The sequence below is a fragment of the Crinia signifera genome, chromosome 6, assembly GCF_055691185.1.
Source record: "Crinia signifera chromosome 6, ASM5569118v1, whole genome shotgun sequence".
Lineage (NCBI taxonomy): Eukaryota > Metazoa > Chordata > Amphibia > Anura > Myobatrachidae > Crinia > Crinia signifera.
In genome coordinates, this window is record NC_139222.1 from 279944143 (window position 1) to 279969240 (window position 25098).

At 48.4% G+C, this 25098-nt stretch overlaps 1 protein-coding gene across 1 annotated transcript in view; it reads left to right on the top strand.

The window, feature by feature from the left end:
- The window catches only part of AFAP1L2 (actin filament associated protein 1 like 2), a 96097-nt gene that overhangs the window by 27851 nt on the left and 43148 nt on the right, over positions 1-25098 (top strand). Inside the window, exons 2-4 of the mRNA XM_083149752.1 lie at positions 14754-14885; positions 15944-16018; positions 16125-16231. Of these exons, the coding sequence (XP_083005878.1) occupies positions 14754-14885; positions 15944-16018; positions 16125-16231 (314 nt within the window). The remainder of the gene's footprint in view (positions 1-14753; positions 14886-15943; positions 16019-16124; positions 16232-25098) is intronic.

Here is a 25098-nt window from a genome sequence, read left to right on the forward strand (position 1 = left end):
CACCCGCAGTGCACATTTGTTCTGAGCTCAGATCTGAATAAGGCCCTGTGTGTGTGCACTATAGCATAGTACCTGGCAATAAATAAACAACGGGATTAATTCCCTCCACATGAGATCAATGAATTATATAATAGCCCCGCGCCTGCAGTTGGCCTGGCAGCGGCGTTTGCAGATAAAGGCTGAGATGTGACGCCAGGGGGGCGCCTGTCGCCAGCTGGAGAGGCTTCAGTGGTGACTACAGAGGAACAGCACCGAGTCCAAATCTCAGGGAAGTGGGAACTGCCTTCTGCGTTACTGGTTCCAGAGGAAGTGTTGGTGGTTTCAGAGCATCGTCTGTCACATCTGCCGGCGCTGGGGCCCTCTCTGCGGAGAAGATGGCTCCCTGTTACTCTGCCCAAACGGAGATAGATTTGGGTGGGGTGTGTTGAAACTGATATCTATATTGCAGCATAAAAATAAAGCAGTCAGTATTTACCCTGCACAGAAACAAAATAACACCCAAATCTAACTCTCTCTGCACCTGTTACATCTGCCCCCCTGTAGTGCAGCATGGATTTGACAACTGTGAGAACAAATTTGTCCTGCGATTGTCTGAATCTGATTGTCTGAATTAATATTTGATGCATTTTTATGGCGGGTTGTGGTATTTCGGGCGGTTCATGGGGGACATACTGTATTGGGGGAAATTTGCTAAGATGTGTATTCTACTTCGCATGTGATGTTGCTACGGGTAACCAATCAGAATCTACTACTTTTTTATTTAGCACCCTCTAGAACAGGCATGTCCAACGTTGGCCCTCCAGATGTTTTGAAACTACACATCCCAGCATGCTTTGCCACAGTTTTGCTATTAAAGAATGCTAAAACTATTGCAAAGCATGCTGGGATGTGTAGTTTCAAAACATCTGGAGGGCCAACGTTGGACATGCCTGCTCTAGAAGATAGTAGACAGGATCTGATTGGTTTCCCACAGCAACAACACATGAAGTAGAATACACATCTTAGTACATTTCCCCCACTGTGCCCAGTAACATCGCCAGTTGTAAATGGCAGTCCATAGATATGCAATGTAATGCAATACAATGTCTGCTCAGCCCCCTGGGGTATCTCTGTCGCCAAAGCTGCCTTCGTCGCTGATTTATGGTGAGGCTATCGGGTATGCAGGTATTCCAGAAATGTCCCTGAATTAGGTTCCTGATGCAAAATGCAGCGGTCTCAGCAGTAGCCGATTTAGGAGGTTATTCTGGTTGGTGCGTAAATTTCCGAATTCTTTCGGAGCGGACCGCGCGCCACGCTGTGCGGACGTCGTACGAAGAAACGCCCACCGGTCCTCCGCATTCGGACGGACTCACTCTTTAAGAAGAGGGCATGTTTACGGACGACATCCAAACCTTGCGTGTGCGGTGGACACACACATATTCTGCACGGTCTTACAGCGTCAGAACGGACGGGAACCTGCCCGTACGCACCGATGCGATGTATTTCCGCAAAACATACTACTATCATCGGAACTCATACATCACACGCATAACATACTTATGCAATTAGGCTACCTCATTAAAAAGGGATTGTTTTTAATGGTCATCTATTATTTTTCAAATTGATCATTAAACACATTACTTTAGATTAACCCTTACTGTACATCATGCAAAGTTCCAAACATTCTTTCTTGCCCCTTTACGCCCATGTGTTATGTATGCATGTATCATAAATTATTCTTCAAATGCAAACACACACATACACACCAACACACTATCTACATCTTTACATTATCCTTCACCCAGCCGTGCTTTCAGCATATATTTGTGTGTTTAGTAATGGTCCATTTAGGCTGCAATGGTTCCAATTGAAGCAATGAAAAAAGTGTAATTAATGAGTAGAGGAGTGGATTGTATTGTGTTCAGCTGACTGTGGTTCAGGTGCGGCCGTACTAATTGGGCGATCCAAATGCCTAGCGCATGACCGAGTGGTGTCCGCAAAGTAAAACTTGCTTATGAAGACCGCATATTTCCTGGCTGTTGGTTCGTTTGCAGTCGGTGTTCTGTCCGAATGCACGCCTACCAGAATTAGTGCACGCCCATGTTTACACCCAGTTTAGCCCACTTTGAAACTATGCCCCTGTGTAGTTCCGAATGACGCCCATATTACGCCCATACTTCACGAGTGAATGCGGTGCACATTTCTGTACGGTATTAGTGAGAACGAGTACGGAGACCGTGCGTGGCACATGCGCCAACCGAAAGAATTCGTAAATTAACGCATCGACCAGAATAAGGCCCTTAATGAGGACCCCTCCGCGCCTGTTCAGTGGTGTCTCCATGTCCACTTAGCGTTACCCATCTGGGGGATATTACAGTAAGTGCTAAGCTGTTATGTGTTAACTACCCATAAACCTTTGTGTTCCGTCATGCGTCCAGGAATTATAGGAGCATACTGAGAACAAACAGGGGGGATTTCCAAATGGAACATCTCTCTAGGAAAGCGCATTTCACTGCCATTATAATAATCTCTTCCAGTTACTGTAAGAAGGACGAAGAGTGCACTCGGGGGCTGAGGAACAGGGGGACAGGGGATGGGGGTCAGGACAGCAGTGACTCACAACTTCTGCAATACAGGGAAATATTCAGCGGAAGTAGAAAATCCAGTGTCATTATACTGCATTCTCCAATATGTGGGATTTTCTTGTCACTGAGGGCTATATATACTATATATATATATATATATATATATATATATATATATATATATATATATATATATATGACTAGTGTCCGTGAGTCTCTGAAACACTGCCACCTGCTGGCAGAGAGAGAAAATGCATCTTTAACTCACACATGCAAAACACAGAAGGTAGAAGACTATCTTTCGAAGCATTTTCTTCGAGTTGGCTAACTAGTGTTTGTGTGTTTTTATATTTATATATATATATATATATATATATATATATACTGTATGTGTGTGTATATATATATATATATATATATATATATATATATATATATAATTGGTAAGCCCGCTCAAAGCTTCTTAGTCTCACCCATACTTGCTTACTCTCTGGCTGCCCCCTGCTGGTTGACAAACCAGGGGGCGCAGCATGGCAAATAGGTGGGCGGTGCACAGGGCATCATTGTGGCCCCACCCACTGCTAAGATAACCAACACTCTAAAGCAGGGGATGTGGCTATGATAAAGTGATGCACCGTGAATCACCACTCATCCCAGCCTCTTCACTTGGTGATGTGGGTAGTGCCAGCACTTAAGGGTCCGATAACTGTGAGGTGAATGGTGTCTACCTATTTTGGTTTCCATGACAACCTATTTAGCTTATTGATTTTTGCACCTGTTGACCATACACTCTTTCAATGGATTCAGTACTGAATCCCGACACCGGAATCCCGACAGCCGAAATGCCGACAAGGGGGGGACTAATTTATTCTCCCTCCAGGGGTGTCGTGGACACCCACGGAGGGAGAATGTGTCGGGATTTCGGCGGTCGGGATTCCGGCGTCGGGATTCTGAACGCCGGGATCCTGACCGCTGGGATTTTAACTGCATCCCCTTTCAATATTTTCTCTGTCGACCAGTTGCGCCTGTCGGACCATTTGACTTGGTGGACACACCACATTCACCGTTCTTTAACCCAGTCGAGCTTCTATAGGGCCTTGCCGCAAGGTCCGTTTGGACCCCAGATCCTGCACTTACAAGTATCAGGGAGCAGCGGGAAGCCAACCGGGCGGCACTGTGCCAGTATTTCCCAAGAGGATAACCGTCCACTTGTGGAATCGATGCCACGTGGAGTTGCTGCCCTACGTTAGGATAGAGGGGGGTCCTACATGATACAGGGCACCTGCCCCATGACTTTTGTCACTTTAATGTATAAGGTTTTAGTACCTAGCACTGATCCAAAAAGCTTACAGTCTAATCAGCCGCGTCCTGGTAGGATTCATCAGATACATTTTTCCTGGCATCTGTCTCCAGCTGTGGGAGATTCTCCTGCAAACCAGATGTGTCAACTTCTTGTGACCTTTCATATAATAAAGTACTTGGATGTGGCCATTTCTTGTGAGTGTGAGTTAAGGTGGAGGGCTGTGAGTGTGTGAGGTCAGATGGAGGGCTATGAGTGTGTGAGGTCAGGTGGAGGGCTGTGAGTGTGTGAGGTCAGGTGGAGGGCTGTGAGTGTGTGAGGTCAGGTGGAGGGCTATGAGTGTGTGTGGTCAGGTGGAGGGCTGTGAGTGTGTGAGGTCAGGTGGAGGGCTGTGAGTGTGTGAGGTCAGGTGGAGGGCTGTGAGAGTGTGAGGTGGAGGGCTACATGAATGTGTGAGTGTGAGGCAGAGAGCTGCATGTGTGTGAGTGTGAGGCAGAGAGCTGCATGTACAGTATGTGTGAGTGTGAGGCGAGATGGAGAGCTGCATGTATGTGAGAGTGTGAGACAGAGGGCTGCACGTATGTGTGAGTGTGAGGCGAGGTGGAGGGCTGCATGTACAGTATGTGAGAGTGTGAGACAGAGGGCTGCATGTATGTGTGAGTGTGAGGCGGAGAGCTGCATGTATGTGTGAGGCGGAGGGCTGCATGTATGTATGTGTGAGTGTGAGGCGGAGGGCTGCATGTATGTATGTGTGAGTGTGAGGCGGAGGGCTGCATGTACAGTATGTGTGAGTCTGAGGCGAGATGGAGAGCTGCATGTATGTGAGAGTGTGAGACAGAGGGCTGCACGTATGTGTGAGTGTGAGGCGGAGAGCTGCATGTATGTGTGAGGCGGAGGGCTGCATGTATGTGTGAGTGTGAGGTGGGGGTATACTGGCCGCGTCCGAACTGCATTCATAGGCTGAGCAGGCAGAAAAGACACACTTCTGTTTTGCAGAATGGTTCCTGTCAAGCAATCATGCAGGGCGCATTCTACACATGTGCAGGACAGGGCCAGCGCATGTGCAGTGTCCCTACCACAGGGATAGTACCTAACCTGAATCAGGCCCAATATCTCAGGGTGTGCAGGAGAAGTGTGGCCATAGCTATTAGTCTGCTTTAAACACTCTGATTGGTGGACATAAGCAGCAGCAATGCATCCACCAATCAACTTGCTATGCAATGTCTGCAGCCCGCCCATGCTTATACAGTATACGTCACTGCAGGATCTCCAGCACATTGGTACATGCGTAACGAGTCATAATACGTACACACATACTGTACATATAACCATATATATCCACATGCAGCACCCGTGACTCCTGTGGCATCTGCCCACACGTTCTTTTAGGCCTCCTGTACGCAGAGATGTTGCAGTCTGTGTTGAGGTGGAGGTAGGGCTGTCTATGCAAAAAAAAAAACCCAGAAGGTCTTTCTGGGTACTCAGAACCCCTCCCTGTGTGTGCCACTACTCTCACACGTGTCATCTACACAGTGGCAGGAGAGGCTAAGAACTGGCTAACCACAGGTAAATGCCCCCTTTACCCATGGCCACGCCCCCTTTCCGTAGTTCAGGCATGTCCAAACTATGGCCCTCCAGATGTTGTGAAATGACAAGTCCCATCATGCCTTGCCACAGTTTTGCTATTAGGAATGCTAAAATGATTGCAAGGCATGCTGGGATGTGTTTTTGCTCTTCAGATGTTAGAGGGTATGTGATCCATTGCTCTGATGGATTAGGGTAATGACTTGAGTCCTGTTGGAGAAATATATATAAATAACACTATGATGATGATGATTATTACTAGTTAAAAGCCTGCCTAAATGACAGCGTAGTCCCTATCTGCTCCTACCTCCATTCTCTGCCTTCACAGCTCCCTCGCTTCATATCCAGTTTGTTACAGATCATTTTGGTTTCACTTTCTGTTAAGGAGTAATTTGGTCCATTGAGTGTCCTCTAGCGGTCACTGGCGGTACTTCACCTGTCACTCTACAGGGCAGGGTTGCCGACCCTCCCGGAATTTCCGGGAGTCTCCCGAAAATCGGGGCTCCCTCCCGGCCCCCCGGAAGGGTGGGCAACCCTCCCGGATTCAGGGGGGACCCCCGCTGTACCCCGGATCGCGGCATTAAAATGCCGCAATCCTCGGGTCTCAGAGGAGGGGGCGGAGCTAAAATGACACAATCGCGTCATTTTAGCCCCGCCCCCTCCACGGAGATCACTACATTAGCTGGTTTAACAGCATGGGGGCGGGGCTTAGTGATGTCACGCTTAAGCCCCGCCCCCTGAGCGGCTACTGAATCTCTCCTCTCCGGGCTTCTCCCGGAGAGGAGAAGAAGAAAGTCGGCAACCCTGCTACAGGGGGACTCTTCAGTCTCAGACCCGGAATTCCAGTGATGGCGGCACTTCACAAAGGACATCGCTTATCGCCAGAGCTCTCCTTTGCGTTACTAATCGTATATGTTAGTGCATTTGCAATTAGTATCAATGTGGTAGCCGGCGTTGTGGGGCGGAGGGGCAGTGTATTCCGCCCTTAGCCTAATATAGATAGATAGGTAGATGTTGCAGCAAGTTAGTTCATTAACTCAAGCTGGGCCCCTAGGTGCATTACTGCAGGAGGAACGGTGACCCCACATCTGAGCTGTGGACGGCTCGGTCAGTGGTTTTGCCATGGAGTCCGGGACAGTTATAACAGGAACAACAACCTAAATCTGTAACAGCCACACGTGTAACGTGTATGCTGAAAGAGGACGTTATGGGGTGCGGAAGCTGCGGTGTTGGAGGAAGCAGCCCGGGAGCAAGAATCAGTCTCCGCAGAAGACGTCGGGAGTTACCTGCAGCTCTTTCCCTGCAGTAAGGAACAGTAGGGATTAAGGGGCAGATGTATTCAGCTTGGTGAAGTGATAAAGTGGAAGGTGCCAGACAGTTTGACCCTAACTGTCATTTTTTAAACCCAGTCTGTAACTTAACAGTTAGGAGCTGATTGTCTGCTGAGTTATCACCGGATGTTTTGTTACTTCGCCAGGCTTAATATATCTGCCCTTCTGTTTTATTTAGAGAAATGGCAGTTAGGGGCTGATTGGTTGGTAGTTTATCTCTCTCCAAGCATTTAATCCAATGTACAGATCAATGGCAGCCATAGAACTCGGCATTCACTAGGATATTGCATGGGAACCAGTGGGAGCTGCCACACCGCTTTTCTTATCCACTTCAGCTGCACAAACTACCTATGATAACACTGCAAGCCCTACAGCATGGCAGCATTCCATGTACTGTCCCATAGGAATGACGAGTACAATGCAACCGCATTGGGGATAGAGTCTGGGAGGGGTCGGGTCATACAGTCCAGTCAGGAAAGCCAAGTTTTATCTCTTTGTCCAAAGGAAACAATAGCAGCGAGCATCGGGGGAACAGATGAGTCTGTGTCTCGGGGGACAGACGGCCCCTGCACGGCTCCACAGATCTCCTGCCAGCAATGTCCGCGCAGGCCAATCGCTTCCAGGTGCAGCCAGTGACGGTGCCAGCGGCAGAGGATCAGTCCCTGGTGTCACAGCGGAGACCCTGCACACATGCTTCTAAAAGGCATTTGTATAACGCTGGACTCATGTTATCGGGCAGGTGATTGTAAGGGGGGGGCTTGTAACTCATGTTATCAAGCAGGTGATTGTAGGGGGGGGGGGGCTTGTAACTCATGTTATCGGGCAGGTGATTGGGGGGGGGGGGTAGTAACTCATGTTATCGGGCAGGTGATTGGGGGGGTAGTAACTCATGTTATCGGCAGAGCCAGATTAAGGTCTAAATGGGCCTGGAGCTGAATGATCAAGGGCCTATTATGCGCAATAATAGGGGTTGTGGCCAGCACCTAATAATGTGGGGGGCGTGGCCAGTGTTCTGTTTGGATGGTCTGCTCATGGGTGTGTCATGGCTGGCATAAGAAAAATGCAGGGAGATATATTGGCGGGTGCCCTCCAAAGGTGCACCCGCAGGATGCCGATGTCTTAAGATATATGCGGGGTGAGGCGGCACTGCAGTCATAAAAAAAAATACTGAAAGCCGAAACTTGATAGACAACATTTCAGCACCTTTTATGTGGTCACCTAAGTTTACCACACCATATACCCCTTATACAAATCATGTAACACAATAGTAACCCCCTTATACTGTACTTGCCTCTATTACATTATGCCACATGGAATGAGCCAAAATTCACACAGACTGAGCCAAAATTCACACTATGGCACACGGATTGAGTCACAATTCAGGTTATGCCACACAGATTAAGGCAAAATTCACATTGTGCCACATGGATTGAGCCAAAATACACACTACACCAGGCATATCCAAACAGTGGCCCTCCAGCTGTTGTGAAACTACACATTTACAAACTATCACATTTACAAACTATGTGGCAATGCATGATGGGACTTGAGTTTACAACAGCTGGAGGGCCATAGTTGGACATGCCTGCACTATACCAAACGGATTGAGAAATAATGCACAATATGCTTCATAAATAGGAGCATTGGCGCGCATTAAAAATTTACACCATAATGCCCATTACATGTTAAGACACACACCATATTCTCCATTACGTATTATGCCAAATACCATAATGCCTATTAAAATTTATGCTACATAAGTGTTGCTTACCTACATGTTCATTGCCAGGGGTTCCATGTTTATTACCAGGGGTTCCATGCTCGTTGCCATGTGGAATTACATGTTCGATGCCAAGGGGGAATACATGCACGTGGTAACTTGGGGACAGCCGCCGCCGGGCAGAAATGACAGCCATTGACAGCCGGGCAGAGAGCAGGGGGCAGGGGGCTGCCCGGCTGTATTCAGAGCACTGCTATTTGAAATAATACCCCTTTCACACCAGAAAATGCAGGGACTTACCCGTGAATATGGTCCCAGGATCATGCAGGGACATTCCCGGACTGGCCCCTTTTACACCAGCCTAGTCCCTGCATTTTCTGATGTGAGGGGGAGAGAAAACCACCCCCGCCCCCCTTTAAACAACCAGCTATATCTTTGGAACCAACTGACCCATTTACATGTAGGCTTCAAATGATTTTGGTCCCGTGAAACTGGGCCGTTTGGTTCCAAAGAAATCTGTCCTCAAACAACATGAACAGCCATGAAATTACATTTCAGAACTGAAAAAAATTGGTTTACCCAAAATATCTCTAGAACCAATGAAACCATATGGACCAGGTATCAGATTGAAGGCCCAGCGATTTGAGCTAAACTGAGATCAACCTCGAGTTTCTGTGATGCCGGAGGGGGAACTGGCAGCCGTTGGAACCGGGTGGAGGTCGGAATTAGCGGGTCCCATGTTATCCTATGGGGAAAACGTTCCAGGTTTGCTTGGCGGTATCTCCGGTTCCCGAGCGGCTAGCGATGCGGAGCTGGGTTTGTTGGAAAGCTCTGGCCCTCAGCTATAAAATGGGCCTATTTGGAGAGTGGGCCTGGAGCTGTAGCTCCATCAGGCCCATTGTTAATCCGGCCCTGGTTATCGGGCAGGGATTGTAGGGGGGGGGGGGGGTAGTAACTCATGTTATTGGGCAGGTGATTGGGGGGGGGGTAGTAACGCATGTTATCGGGCAGGTGATTGGGGGGGGGTAGTAACTCATGTTATCGGGCAGGTGATTGTGGGTGGGGGGGTAGTAACTCATGTTATCGGGCAGGTGATTGGGGGGGGGGTAGTAACTCATGTTATCGGGCAGGTGATTGGGGGGGTAGTAACTCATGTTATCGGGCAGGTGATTGTAGGGGGGGGGGTAGTAACTCATGTTATCGGGCAGGTGATTGTGGGTGGGGGGGCAGTAGTCCTGCATAAAGCAATGTGTGGTAGTAATGCTTCCTTCATTCAGTTATTCATTACAATAACACAATTCCAATACATTGTTATTCATGTGTCTGAAGGGAATGAATCCTTATAAATGCATTAGCTTATACGCAGCATTGGGCAGAAAACCCACCTGTTCATAGGGCTTGCCATAGTTGCCGTTGCCATTGATGGCAATAGTGTAACTGGCTATCGATAGTGTTAATCTATGCAATGGATGACCATCAATTTTTTTCCTATCGCTGGACATCCATTTTTTTGACTGATTGGCCTGTGAGCCAAATAAAACATGTGGGCGGAGCTACGTGGGTGTCAAGGGTAGAGCTATGCTCTGTATCCCAACCTCTGGTTCTGGTTCTCCCCCATCGATGTCAAAACTATTCAACATCGGTCATAAACCATTGATGATGTTGAACCATCGATGGTTGATGGCCATCCCTACCTGTTCATCAAAGTGTACCCTCCTGCATACAACAGTACCGAGGCCGCTCTCCTTACCTGCCACCACATGTTCTGGCCATGTCAGTTACTGTTATGTTTAGTTCTGTGTCCCCTGTATTGTCCTAATGTGTGCCCTATGTACGGCGCTGCCAACTACTTCTGGCACCTTTATAAATAAAATGCAAGAATAATAATAACTGTTCTGCGGAGGCTACAACATTGTTACCACAACACAGTATTGCAGATAAGATCTGTGCGAGGAGGCTGCGCCATCGCACTAGTGTCATTTCACGCTCATTTAATACATCAGCTGGATTCACCAGGCCTCAAGTATATAGGTAAGAATCAATACAGGCCTATCTCCATAGTAACTCATCAAGAGCGTACAAATGAACGTTACCCTTGTTTGAACAATCTAACTTGTACCCGAATATTGTCCCGGGATTTCTAGAAAAATATAATTAACATAGATCTTGCCCCCTCCCCCAAATAAATTAGTATATAGGGGCCTATTTATCAGAGTATCCCCTAAATACTGTAACGGGCGAATATGTGAGCAGCCGAACACACTGCCCCTCATTATACTGACCCCAGAGAGGAAGATTGGGTAATAAACTTGTTATATGCAAATTAAACAGGGAAATGTTTTACTGTGTAGACGTTAATATTTAAAAGCAGGAACATTTCCCCTCCCACGGCTGTCTTTACATAAGGGACCTTATTCAGGTCTGTACCCTCGCATGCAAATGCGCAAGTGCATACGCCAGGTGCGTACGCCCATGCCGAGCACGCACCCATGGGAATGCCCAGCGTTTCAGGGGTGTTCCCATGAATAACCCGCATGGGAACAGTGAAGTCTATATGACATAAATAATATTGGGCCTGATTCAAAGTCGCTCTCTAAGCAGCGTTCTTTCGCTGCTTATTGAGCAGGTAAACGCTGTCCGCCGGGCGAGCGAACGCCTACCCCCTGCCGGTGCACAAATGCCCGTGCTTTCATACTAACGGACGTGTACGCTCACACATCCATACGCATGCGGTCACCGACTATTGTCATATTTTTACCCGTTTGCATATAAAATTCAGCCTAGACTGACTTTGATACTCTTTACCTAGATGGGCGCCCGTCGTGGTGATCGCGGGTACATTTATGTCTGGCCGCGACGCGACCGACGCGATGCCCGCGATTTCCCATTGAAACCCATGTTAAACATGGAAATCGCGTCGGTCGCGTTGCGGCCGTCCATAAATGTACCCGCGATGCCCGCGACGCGATGCACCCGATTTCCCATAGGAATCAATGTTAAATGGCCCGACCGACGCGATTTTACTGTTAAATGCCTCAATGGACCCGATTTGGCCATAGGAATCAATGTTAAATGGGCCACAGAGCCCAAATAGGCACAATTAACCCTTAAATGTCCCCCCCAAATTTTTAACGCCACCCCACGATCCACGCCAACCCGAAGCGTGGCGAGCGCAGCGAGCCCGCGAGGGGCGGCGGTACGCGTCCTCCGACCTTTTCATGCCCTACTATCCACGTCGGCGTGGAGTTGAGAATAGAATAGTGTGGCGAGCGCAGCGAGCCACCGTGCCCGAAGCGTGGCGAGCGGACGCGAATACCTTCACAGTTATACGCGTCCCCTCGCGGGCTTCACAGGTGTCCGTGGCGACGCGGACACCTGTGAAGCCCGCGAGGGGACGCGTTTACCTGTGAAGGTATCCGCGTCCCCTCGTGGGGCTCGCTGCGCTCGCCACGCTTCGGGCTCGGTGGCTCGCTGCGCTCGCCACACTATTCTATTCTCAACTCCACGCCGACGTGGATAGTAGGGCATGAAAAGGTCGGAGGACGCGTACCGCCGCCCCTCGCGGGCTCGCTGCGCTCGCCACGCTTCGGGTTGGCGTGGATCGTGGGGTGGCGTAAAAAATTTGGGGGGACATTTAAGGGTTAATTGTGCCTATTTGGGCTCTGTGGCCCATTTAACATTGATTCCTATGGCCAAATCGCGGGCATTGAGGCATTTTACATGAAAATCGCGCTCAATCAGCCTTTTTAACATTGTTCCCTATGGGAAAATCGCGGTCATCGCGGGTAGCAGATTTTTATGTACCCGCGATTTACCCGCGATGCCCGCGATTTTTACCCCCGACGCCCGCGATTTCAATCGCTGGCGCCCATCTAGGTAAAGAGTACCCTGACTTTTATTTGACTCGGAGAGGTCCGAAATCTTCGAGTGTGTTACTTGCAACATCGGTCCGAATTAGCTAAATAGCGAATAACCCTGAATCACCCCCTTTGTTTCACTGTAGAAGACAGACAGCGGCTCTTCTCCTCGCAGCACCTGCCCGCAGCCTCTCACCTGGGGTATCAGATATTAGTCATTGAGTGACCTCACTTCTGCCTCTACAATACAATGACGCTCACAGCCCCCCCCTCCCAGTGTACTACCACAGCCAGAGGCCACATCTGCGTCACCCCCCGTGTATCCCACCTGTGTGAGCGCAGGCGGTGACTGAGTCACGCTGACTCTCCTGACGGTGGGAGAGGTGAGGAGTGATGAGCACCACTCGCCCCAGACATATTTACACTGAATAACTTCCTGTATTAGGGGAATGTCAGGAAGAACGTCCTCAGCCCTCAGTCACTCACTGACTACTGCAGTGTAAACATGAGCATCCCGCGGGTCAGATCCACAATAGCTCACGGAAGGCTGGTTCTCCTCGGGTTGGGATCATTTGGTCTACAGCATTATGGTCGACAGTCATTAGGTCGACACCATTAGGTAGACATGGGAAAAGGTTGACATGGTTCTAGGTCGAAAGGTCATTAGTTTGTCAGGTTGTTAGTTCGACAGGTCATTAGTTCGACATGGTCTATGTCGACAGTCAAAAGGTCGACATGGGGTTTTTACTGTTTTTTGACCTGACTGTCAACACAGTCGACATAGACACAGTTTAAAGTGCACCGCATCCCCTCGCATCATAGGTCCGAATTGGCTAAATAGCAAATGACCCTGAATCACCCCCTTTGTTGCTACGCTCGGCACACTGTTTTATTCTCCCACCACGCCCTAGTGCAGGCTTGGCCAACCTGTGGCTCTCCAGATGTTGTCAAACTACAAATCCCAGCATGCCTTGCCACAGTTTTAACACTCAGCAAAACTGTGGCAAGGCATGATGGAATTTGTAGTTTGACAACATCTGGAGGGCCACAGGTTGGCCAAGCCTGCCCTAGTGGATGGTAGGGCATGAAATACCGCCTGTCGGCACATGTTGGCTCCAAAAACAGTGAAAAACTCCATGTCAACCTTTTGAATGTCGACCTAGACAATCTCGAACCAATGACCTGTCGAACTAATGACCTTTCGACCTAGAACCATGTTGACCTTTTCCCATGTTGACCTAGACCCACGTCGACCTTTTCCCATGTCGACCTAATGACTGTCGACCATAAGATCAAATGACCGCATCCCCTCTGCTATGTTCTTCCTACAATATACTATGATCATCAACATCATCATTTATCTATACGGTGCCTGAGAATAACACAACGCCGGACAGCGGGCCTAGCAAACCACACACACGTAACATCAAACCACACGTAACGCTAATCACACATGAAAACAGTACACACGAGGTTGGCGAAGAAAGTTCTGGAATGAGACGGGGCAGAGAGCGGTCAGTGCTCCTGAGAGCTAACACTATGGGGGTGGTCCAGCTTCATTCGTCCCGGAGCAAATTCTCTGCGGGTACTGATGTTGCGGCACTGCGCACGCGTATCAGCGAATATACGCAGGCATTGCCCTGAAAACACCCGAGTCTCCCAGAAAGGGGCCGGTTACCACCCAATCACAGCGACTTCCTGTCAGTAATGTTGTGAGAGGATTGTGATTACAGTCAGTAACATTCAAACTGGGCAATTCGGTTCTGTGGTTGAGATTGTGGCTGTGCGCATCCCCGATTAGTATCTGATTGGTTGTCCCTAGCAACATACCATGTGATATAGAACTCTTTGTACATTTCAACCAAAGTGTTTTATTTTTTATTAAAATATAACTTCTTGCAAATATATGTTGGCTCCTAATAATGCTAATGACCTCAACAAATTAATTTGTAATTTCCTCCTGTAACTTTTACTAAAACAAAATCACTGTTTATTTTTTGGCCGCCTTTTTTTTTTTTTTTTTTTTTTTTAGTTTTACGGAGAGCTTTATGTGGTCCAGACAAAGTTGTTTATTTCCTTGGCCTTTGGATACGGCACATATAAGCTCTGCTGTCTGCACTGCGACCAGCTGTACACACAGATCAGTTCTAAGGCCAACAAACAGCAGCTTAAGATACATACAGTACAGTTGCTTTTTTGGGGGGGCACAAACCAATCACAGAAGTGTTATTAATGTACGTATGGGTTTGGTGCAATTCGTGCACAAGGGAAGAAACACACAAGGGATTTATAAGAGCAGATTTGAACAATATATTTCTGACTGTGATACACATACAGCATACGGCTCTTGGCTGGTGGAGAAAGTCAGGTATAATTTGTATATATTTGTTTCCCCAGCGCTGGAGAGGCTGCTCACCGAGCTACAAGATTTCCTCAGCATCCTGGACAAAGAGAATCTCAGCAGCTCTGCAATCCTGAAGAAATGTCTGCTGTCCGAAATCCTTCAGATGTATGTGAAAACTAACAGCAGTAAGTACCAGGAGCCGGACTGTCACCTAGAACCCATCACCACAGGGTATGGATCATATGGTTGGCCTAAAGATGGTTCACAGTCATTAGGTCGACACCACTGGGTCGACAGGGGTCTAGGTCGACATGGGTCAAGGTCAACAGGTCATTAGGTCGACAGAAGCATTAGGTGGACAGTGTCTAGGTCGACAGTCAAAAGGTCGACACGGATTATTCACCTTTTTTTACCTGAATGCCGACACAGTCGACATGGACACAGGATTAAGTGCATGGCTCGCTGCGCTCGGCACGATTTGAGAACAAATTTGTACTGCAATCAGACCTGAATAAGGACCAGTGTACACAGTCCGCATCCTCCAAACCTCCTTCATGCGCATCAGTTCGCCCCAGAGAGGTGACATAGCACCGGTGTGCCGCTCCCCAGATTCCTCCGCAGCCACTACAGAGGTGGCCACATAGATCCTCCTGACCCGGCCGGAACATAATTAAAGGGTGTGCACATCAATCCAGGTGGCGCGTGTCCCAAGCACCCATACCATAAAATGGAGTCCCTGGGTTTTAAAAACATGTAAAATACATGCCATCTGATCTGGAGGAGACGCCCGGCGGCCCCCCTAATTATGGTGCTGTGCATGCCCGGCTGTGTCTTGGCAGCGAGACCTTCCATTGCCCCCAGTAATTACATTTTTACCCCACTTGGGGTAATTTACCCCTATTCCCTGGCCACTGACATAGCCAATTGTTATAAGCAGTATGGCCTCTACATAACAGCTTGCGAGTTTCAGGAACCGGGGATTTACCCCGTAAAGCGGCATTAATATAAAAGGTAACCCAACCTGGGTTTTTTTTGTCTCTTAAATCATCGCTGCTTTAAAGGGTCTCCTCTACCTCCTTGTGCATGACACAGATGGAAGAGGTTAGGGCGTTACATTACATATTAGACAGGAGTCAGGCACTGACAGTTGACATAAGTTTTAGTACCTTTATTCCCCCCCCCCCCCCCCTTCCCACTGCTCCTGTCAAAACTCTAGGACCATATCATGTCTTCCATATTTCAGGTTGTGATGAAGAGTACATCTACATGAACAAGGTGGTGGATTCGGACAAGGAAACAGTGGGGAAGACTGTGCCAGGTATGTGTGTGTGTATTACAGCTGACATCACCAGCTCACGCTATCGCCATCACTAACGATGATGTCATCAGACCTGAATTACCTCTTTCTTAAACTTTTTCTGTAGCGGCAACATCAGAGCAGCCAGCCAAAGATGTGCTGACCAATGGTGTGGCAGCGCTGCACTCTGCGCCGCCACAGAAGAGCCTGCCCGACCTCCCACCTCCAAAAATTGTGAGTTATTATTGTACTGCTTTGTTGCATTACTCTGTGGTGGTGCTTATGCTTAGATCTGTGTTTGAGCTAAAGACACTTTACTGCAAACAAAAAAAAAAAAACAGCCAGTGAAGTCACAGCAGGCGTGCTTTATCATTTAAGCTTTTTGCCATGTTTTGGTCCTTAGATTTGTAAGGGGCGCATCCAAATATATGCATTTTTTTTGCAGTTTAGCCATCATAATTGTAGAATGATGATCTAATGTTTGCAAAGGCCTTCTTAGTTGACATCCTCCTTTATTAATGGTGTAGTAAGGTTATTATTGACCAATAACTTAGCAAAGCTGTTATCAAACCGTTGTATAGTTTGGCTCAAAGATTCCCACATTTATTTTGAATCACGGTGCCCGAGAATATCAGAATTGTTTTCACGGCACCCCAAGGCCGAAAGTTTCTTACCAAGAAATTCTGAAAACAAACATTAAATGAAGTACATTGTGTTTATATGTTACATACAGGGTCAGTGAGATGATAAGAGACAGGGTAATCTTTGGTTTGTTCACATTGTGTGATGCACTGGTTTTGCCTATTACCGTACATTGACCATAAATAATTGAATTGGTCTTGGACCCCTAACCCATGGGAACCATTTAGCTGACTGTATGTGGCTGGCCGAGACTCATCCCCCACCCGTAGCGGTATCATGTGTGACTGTATGTCAGTGGGTCCAGTTTCCCTCATCTCCAGCACTGGTGAACAACCACCCCACACTAAACAGTGCAAGGTGGGTGGCTGCTGAGATATTTTGGGGCACCCATGGGTGTAGAAGCAATGCTCCTGTTTGCAGCCATTGGAGGGCGATATGGTTTTCTAAGGTGCACAGTTACTGGCCATTTTGGGGCATTATTGGACTTTCCGTACCCCAGTGTTGAATAAACGAGTCACAGCCTTGTATACTGCCGATTCATGCATGTATAATATTACAGTAATGCACATGAGAGCGATTATAAACCAGAGAGTGATGACAAACTATCAGACTGCTGAGAGCAGTGTAATCGGAGCCTGGCCGCAGATTTCCTCCAGATAACCGTCCAATATCTCATTTTGTTTTGTTTTAGTTTCATGTTTATCTGTGACCATCGTCTTCCTCTCTCCGGGCTGAGAGACAGAAATAGGCAGCGGGTCAGTGTCTGGGTGCAGATGTCAGGGAGGGTCTCCAGGCCCCGGCCCACTCTGTTTGGAGAGGAGCAGCTGGGGTGCAGCGTGCAGGGGCTGGATTCGTGGGAAAACATGCGTCCTGGAACTAATAAAAGAATGTAGAGTTGGGAATGCCCTCCGGCGAGAAGAGGGGGCGCTTCCTGTTCCTTTCACTGCTGCTTCTCTGCACTTCCAGGCCTTGGGTCACTGCAATAACTGGCCGCAATGTGACTACAAATAATATGTAGCAGAAAAGTCAGTCACCAATAGATGTGGAGGGTCCGTGTCAGGGGGCGGGAAGCACGTACGCAGCCGAGATTGTTCACCAATTCTCAAGTGCGAAAATATGCAAATGCCCATTTATGCCCATCCCCTTGTGCACTACTGTGGGAAAGGCAGAGCAAACATGGCAATAAAGGAAAATAAATATGGAACAGCGCTGTGCTGAATAATATAGATAAATGTATTAAAAATTATACAGTGTTTTCTCCGACCGTTGGTGCAGTCCCTATTACATGGTCATATCCGAGATCGATTTGTAAGGTGTCTATTAGCAGCCAAAAACGTCCCCCCTGTCCTCTCTATGCGTTTCTCTGCCTCAAACGTATCAGCGGCTTCCTCAGGAGTAGTGTCAATGCCCACTTTGATTATGTGGTAAAGTGGCGCACTCTCCACCGTCGGAGGAACAACGGCTCCTTGAGCTGTCCCTGGCTGGCGCAGGGACTGTGGCTGCGGTGCTGCATCCGCCTACCATAATACGCCCATGATCCTCCCATGACCCCACCTCTTTTTTGTTACAAATCTGCACTAAGTAAATTGGTACCTATTACATGTGATTACTTGGTATAAGCTTTGCTACTGATTAGTATGGCAGTAAACATTTAATGTTAGGTGCCGGCGCCACAACTGCCTTTTGTTGGTATAACCAAGCCTACCACTCCTTATTGCTATAGCCTTGCTTATCACCGAATATATCTACCAAATATATTATGTACTAATCCTGCCTACTTTGCAGTAGGTTCCGCCTACAGTTGTTTAGGTGCCGCCCACATGAGGCCACTTCTAGAAACTTCCTCCAGGGCCTCATTCAGTTCTCAGTACACCCCTGGTGGCCGGTTATGGTTAATGCAAGGAGACATTAACAGCTACAGTACAAGCAATGGTCCCCTAACTTCTAATGTCATCTCAGGATGAGGTTAGCCGAGGGCACAAGAAACAAAATGCTGTATTATTAATGTAAAGCACTTGCATTAAAATAAAGCCCGCTCACATACAGTATATGTGCTCCTTGGCAAATAATTGGCATGGCAAGCTGTAATACTGCTCTTACTGTTACCGGTCAGGGAGCTGGGTCATAATGAACAACCCACGAAACGCGTTGGGTATACCATGGCTGGACCACAATTTGTGTTTGATAATAAATGGATCATACTGCAGTTATAGAACATATTGGCTACATGACAGTTATCTACTACGGCTTCTGTGACACTGCCAGTATATACCCGTGGGACTTACACACACACACGAGGCCAAGAACCGTCCCTACACAATCTGGGTTGTAAATAGATATTTGTGAAGCGTTTATTAATGGGGGACAAAATTCTACACTACAGCCGTCAGAGAGAGGTAAATGGAGACGTTTCTCTTAGCTAACTGTCATTTTTTAAACTGTGCTAGAATAGTGGCAGTTAGAAGCCACGGGCAGCTTCTCCGCTTTATCTCACTCCAATTCTTATACATCTCCCCCTTCCTGAATGTATCATTTTGCCCCCTGATGAGGCCTCTGCTCTTATATCCTGCCCGGTACTGAGCTCCAGGCCACCGATGTAAGCACCAGAGAGCGCAGAGAAGAGCGGTTATATTAATGAGGGTTACCAATAGTAACCTTCAGTGATCCTTTGTGAGCGGATGAGGATGTAACAAGTGACATTTATTTACAGTAGTAAAACCAGATTCAGGGAGGACGTGATCAGACATTGTGTATTATATACTGTATGCTAAGTGACGGTGTCATTATATACATACACTTACAGAGAGAGAGAGAGAGCGGTCGCCCGCCAGTGCTTTCCCAACACAGTTTCATTTACCCACAGTGCGCCACCCATGTCGACAGGTCATTAGTTCGACACAAGCATCAGGTGTACATGGATAATGTCCACAGTCAAATGATCAACAAAACATTTTTTTTGACCCGAATGTCGACATAGTCGACATGGACAATGATACGTAGTGCCGCGTCCCCTTGCTACACTTGGCAAACTATTTTATTCTCCCACATACCCTAGTGGATGATAGGGCACGAAATACCGCCTGTCGGCTCCAAAAACAGTGAAAAACTCCATGTTGACCTTTTGACTGTCGACCTTGCCCAGGTTGACCTAATGCTTGTGTCGACATAATGACCTATCAACCTAGACCCATGTCGAACTAGATCCATGTCGACCTTTATGCATGTCGACCTAATGGTGTCGACCCAATGCTCGTTGACCTTAAGACTGTATCCCCCTAGATCATCCCCTCGCCACTGAATCAGTAAATAAATGTATAACCCACCACCAAACTTGTACACCTCACCCTGGTTAACCGCAGACACCGAGCCATTGCAACACGCCGGAGATGACATCATACGTCACGCTGACGCTACAGCACGATTAGAGACCTACAGTACGGTACCCTATGCAGGATGCAATTAATAATACACAACTTAACAAGATAATGTATCATCTGGTAACCACTAGTGACGCTGAGTGTGACACATACAACCCAGCGCACTCCACAGAGGGAGAGGTAAAGTAGCAGCCAATCAGCTCCTAACTGCCATGTCACAGGCTGGGTTTGAAAAATGGCAGATAGCGGTTGATTGGTTCGTACTTTGGGGGAGACGTGATAAGTATTGGAGAGTGATAAAGTAGAGAGAGATGAAATGCTTACCAATCAGCTCCTGACATTTTCCGAGCCCAGCATAAAACATGACAGTTAGGGGCTGATTGGTTGGTACTTTATCTCTCTCCGCGTTATCGGTCTCCAAGCTTTGATCTATTTCCCTTTTGATGTTTGACGGAAACCAGCAGATCTGGTGGGAGCGGCGGCCAATACGTTCCGCTCCAGGATCACTGTGATAGGCGCATGTTCTATGGATCACTGTGATAGGCTGTGCAGGTATAGGGACCACCGCGTGCTCTATAAATGCCTGATAATTATATATTTAAGGTCTCAGTCAGGCGCGATATTGGGGTTTGAGAACACCAGTGCTCACCGGCTGGCCATGAAGTCTATGGGCAGAGAGGGGTCATACAGAGCTGATGTGCGAATATGCGCACGGTGATAGATGATCAAACGACTGAGCCTACATAGGGAACATAGCGCACACGCGCAAGGCCACACAGCAACAAACAAACCACGAAGAATCTAACCGCAATCCCTTCGCAACTTGACTGACAGGAAGCCGCCGTTTGTGGGAGATAACAACATTTTCTGGGCGTGTCACTGTCAGGGAAAATGCAGGCGGGCCCAGGTGTTGTCAGTGAGGGGCTGTGATGTCAGCTCCGGCATCGATCAGCCTGTGTCTGAGCCGCATAGCACACGTGTCCTGAGGGTCACTGTATGGCATTGCGGAGCAGATTTGGACGCAGGTGTGGCGAACCGTTTCCTCGGCCTGGCAGTAACCCCTGCGACCACCAGTCTGATTAATCACATTGCAGTTTTTGCACCTCGTCCTCCATGTGCATTATTCTTACACTGCAATTTAGATTTCAGTTTGAGCACACCTCACCCAAATCAAACTCTCTCTGCACCTGTTACATCTGCCCCACCTGCAGTGCAGCATGGTTTTGTCCAATTGCAAACATTGCAAGGTCTGATATAGGTCCTATGTACAATCCAAGCTGAATCAGACCCAGGGTCTCTTAGCAGCCCACTCCTGGGTGTCCTGTACCGGGAGGCTGGGGACGTGGTACCCCCAGCTTATCCCCAATGTTCCAGCAGAGTTTAGAGGGAATGTATTATTGTCACATTTCAGGGGAATTTCTTCCCCTTTATCTGCACTACATCAGCATCGCTCTGATATAGAGCGGAGAATGAGGAGGGAATTTGCTACTTAATGCTGTGAAATTAGAACCATGCCTGGAATGGGATGAATCTCCCGCTAGCAGCGTGGGAAGGGAATTACAATAAGCAAATAGCTGCATTTTTGTTTTAATATTTATCATGCGAATTTAGCCGTCTATTGTAGCCGGGGCTGAGCGCGGCCTGTTCCCAATTACAGGAACATTCAAGGGCAAATGAAATTATATTCTCTTATTATTAAATTATATAGAACAATAATAATCCCATCCCTTACCCCGCGCAGATAGATCGTTACCTTCATGTGTAACGTGACATCATTACCGCCAGGGATTTACTGTTAGTCAGCGACCGGGCCAAACCATGTGATCGCTCATTCACAGACGTGTGTGGCCGGCCTGGGGGAGATCTCCCTGCTCGCTTCTTGGGCTGCAAGACCAGATCACTTCCGGGATCTGTCGGGATCTGTAAGCGCAATTCATCACTGTACACGTTCCGTCCAGTCTATGGACTAGGGATGGCCATTGTGTGCGTGTAATACGAATACCAATACTCAGGGCCAGCGCCACCACTAGGCAGCCTTAGGCATTTGCCTAGGGCGTCAGCCACTGGAGGGCGGAAGTTTGGAGCAATCCCCCCCCCCCCCCCCCCTGGATGGAGGTGAGCAGCGCTGATTGAGGCCACCACTCCCCCAACCCCCTCTGGGCCACTGCATCACCCACCCACCCCCCATGAGGCGATGCATCACCCGGCAAGCCCCCCCCCGGTACGTCATGGCGCCGCATCGATGGACCCAGCATCCCCCCCCACCCCACCCTGGGGAGTGTTGCGGCGGCCAGCTTCCCCCCTGAAGCAACACAGCGTGGAGCAGGTGAGTGCTTGAGCAGCCCTGCCAATGCTACATCTTAGGATGCCTTTCGGTTCAGTAATGCGGCAGGAGGTGTAGTGCCCCCTTCTGCCGCATTATCATATTACTGCTATCGCTGCTGCTTCTGTGTAAGTGTGACGCCCCCTACTGCCACAATACCATATTACTGCTATCGCTGCTGCTCCTGTGTAAGTGTGACGCTCCCTACTGCCGCATTACCATATTACTGCTATTGCTGCTTTTTCTGTGTAAGTGTGACGCCCCCTTCTGCCGCATTATCATATTACTGCTATCGCTGCTGCTTCTGTGTAAGTGTGACACCCCCTTCTGCCGCATTATCATATTACTGCTATCGCTGCTGCTTCTGTGTAAGTGTGACGCCCCTACTGCCGCATTACCATATTACTGCTATCGCTGCTGCTTCTGTGTAAGCGTGACGCCCCTACTGCCGCATTACCATATTACTGCCATCGCTGCTGCTTCTGTGTAAGTGTGACGCCCCCTACTGCCACAATACCATATTACTGCTATCGTTGCTGCTCCTGTGTAAGTGTGACGCTCCCTACTGCCGCATTACCATATTACTGCTATCGCTGCTTTTTCTGTGTAAGTGTGACGCCCCCTACTGCCGCATTATCATATTACTGCTATCGCTGCTGCTTCTGTGTAAGTGTGACGCCCCCTACTGCCACATTATCATATTACTGCTATCGCTGCTGCTCCTGTGTAAGTGTGACGCCCCCTACTGCCGCATTATCATATTACTGCTATCGCTGCTGCTCCTGTGTAAGTGTGACGCCCCCTTCTGCCGCATTATCATATTACTGCTATCGCTGCTGCTTCTGTGTAAGTGTGACACCCCCTTCTGCCGCATTATCATATTACTGCTATCGCTGCTGCTTCTGTGTAAGTGTGACGCCCCCTACTGCCACAATACCATATTACTGCTATCGCTGCTTTTTCTGTGTAAGTGACGCCCCCTACTGCCGCATTATCATATTACTGCTATCGCTGCTGCTTCTGTGTAAGTGTGACGCCCCCTTCTGCCGCATTATCATATTACTGCTATCGCTGCTGCTCCTGTGTAAGTGTGACGCCCCCTACTGCCGCATTATCATATTACTGCTATCGCTGCTGCTCCTGTGTAAGTGTGACGCCCCCTACTGCCACAATACCATATTACTGCTGCCGCTGCTGCTTCTGTGCAAGCGTGACCCCCCTACTGCTGCATTACCATATTACTGCTATCGCTGCTGCTTCTGTGTAAGTGACGCCCCCTACTGCTGCATTACCATATTACTGCTATCCATGCTGCTTCTATGTAAGTGTGACGCCCCCTACTGCCACATTACAATATTATTGCTATCACTGCTGCTTCTGTGTAAGCGTGATGCCCCCTACTGCCACATTACAATATTATTGCTATCACTGCTGCTTCTGTGTAAGCGTGATGCCCCCTACTGCCACATTACAATATTATTGCTATCGCTGCTGCTTCTGTGTAAGTGATGTCCCTACTGCCGCATTACCGTATTACTGCTATCGCTGCTGCTTCTGTGTAAGCATGATGCCCCCTACTGCCGCATTACCATATTACTGCTATCGCTGCTGCTTCTGTGTAAGTGTGACGCCCCCTACTGCCGCATTACCATATTACTGCTATCGCTGCTGCTTCTGTGTAAGTGACGCCCCCTACTGCTGCATTACCATATTACTGCTATCCCTGCTGCTTCTGTGTAAGTGACGCCCCCTACTGCTGCAATACCATATTACTGCTATCCCTGCTGCTTCTATGTAAGTGTGACGCCCCCTACTGCTGCATTACCATATTACTGCTATCGCTGCTGCTTCTGTGTAAGTGACGCCCCCTACTGTCGCATTACCATATTACTACTATCGCTGCTGCTTCTGTGTAAGAGTGGTGCCCCCTACTGCCGCATTACCATATTACTGTTATCCATGCTGCTTCTATGTAAGTGTGACGCCCCCTACTGCCACATTACAATATTATTGCTATCACTGCTGCTTCTGTGTAAGTGATGTCCCTACTGCCGCATTACCGTATTACTGCTATCGCTGCTGCTTCTGTGTAAGTGATGTCCCTACTGCCGCATTACCATATTACTACTATCGCTGCTGCTTCTGTGTAAGTGACGCCCCCTACTGCCGCATTACCGTATTACTGCTATCGCTGCTGTTTCTGTGTAAGCGTGACGCCCCCTACTGCTGCATTACCGTATTACTGCTATCGCTGCTGCTTCTGTGTAAGCGTGACGCCCCCTACTGCCGCATTACCATGTTACTGCTATCGCTGCTGCTTCGGTGTAAGTGTGATGCCCCCTACTGCTGCATTACCATATTACTGCTATCGCTGCTGCTTCTGTGTAAGTGATGCCCCCTACTGCTGCATTACCATATTACTGCTATCACTGCTGCTGCTTCTGTGTAAGTGACGCCCCCTACTGCTGCATTACCATATTACTGCTATCGCTGCTGCTTCTGTGTAAGCGTGACGCCCCCTACTGCTGCATTACCATATTACTGATATCGCTGCTGCTTCTGTGTGAGTGTGACGCCCCCTACTGCCGCATTACCATATTACTGCTGTTGCTGCTGCCTCTATGTGAGTGTGACGCCGCCTACTGCTACATTACCATATTTCTGCTATCCCTGCTGCCTCTATGTGAGTTTGCGCCCCCCTGTGGCATTAGCATGTAACAGCAGCGATAGCACCTCCCGCCACATGTGAATGAGGGGAA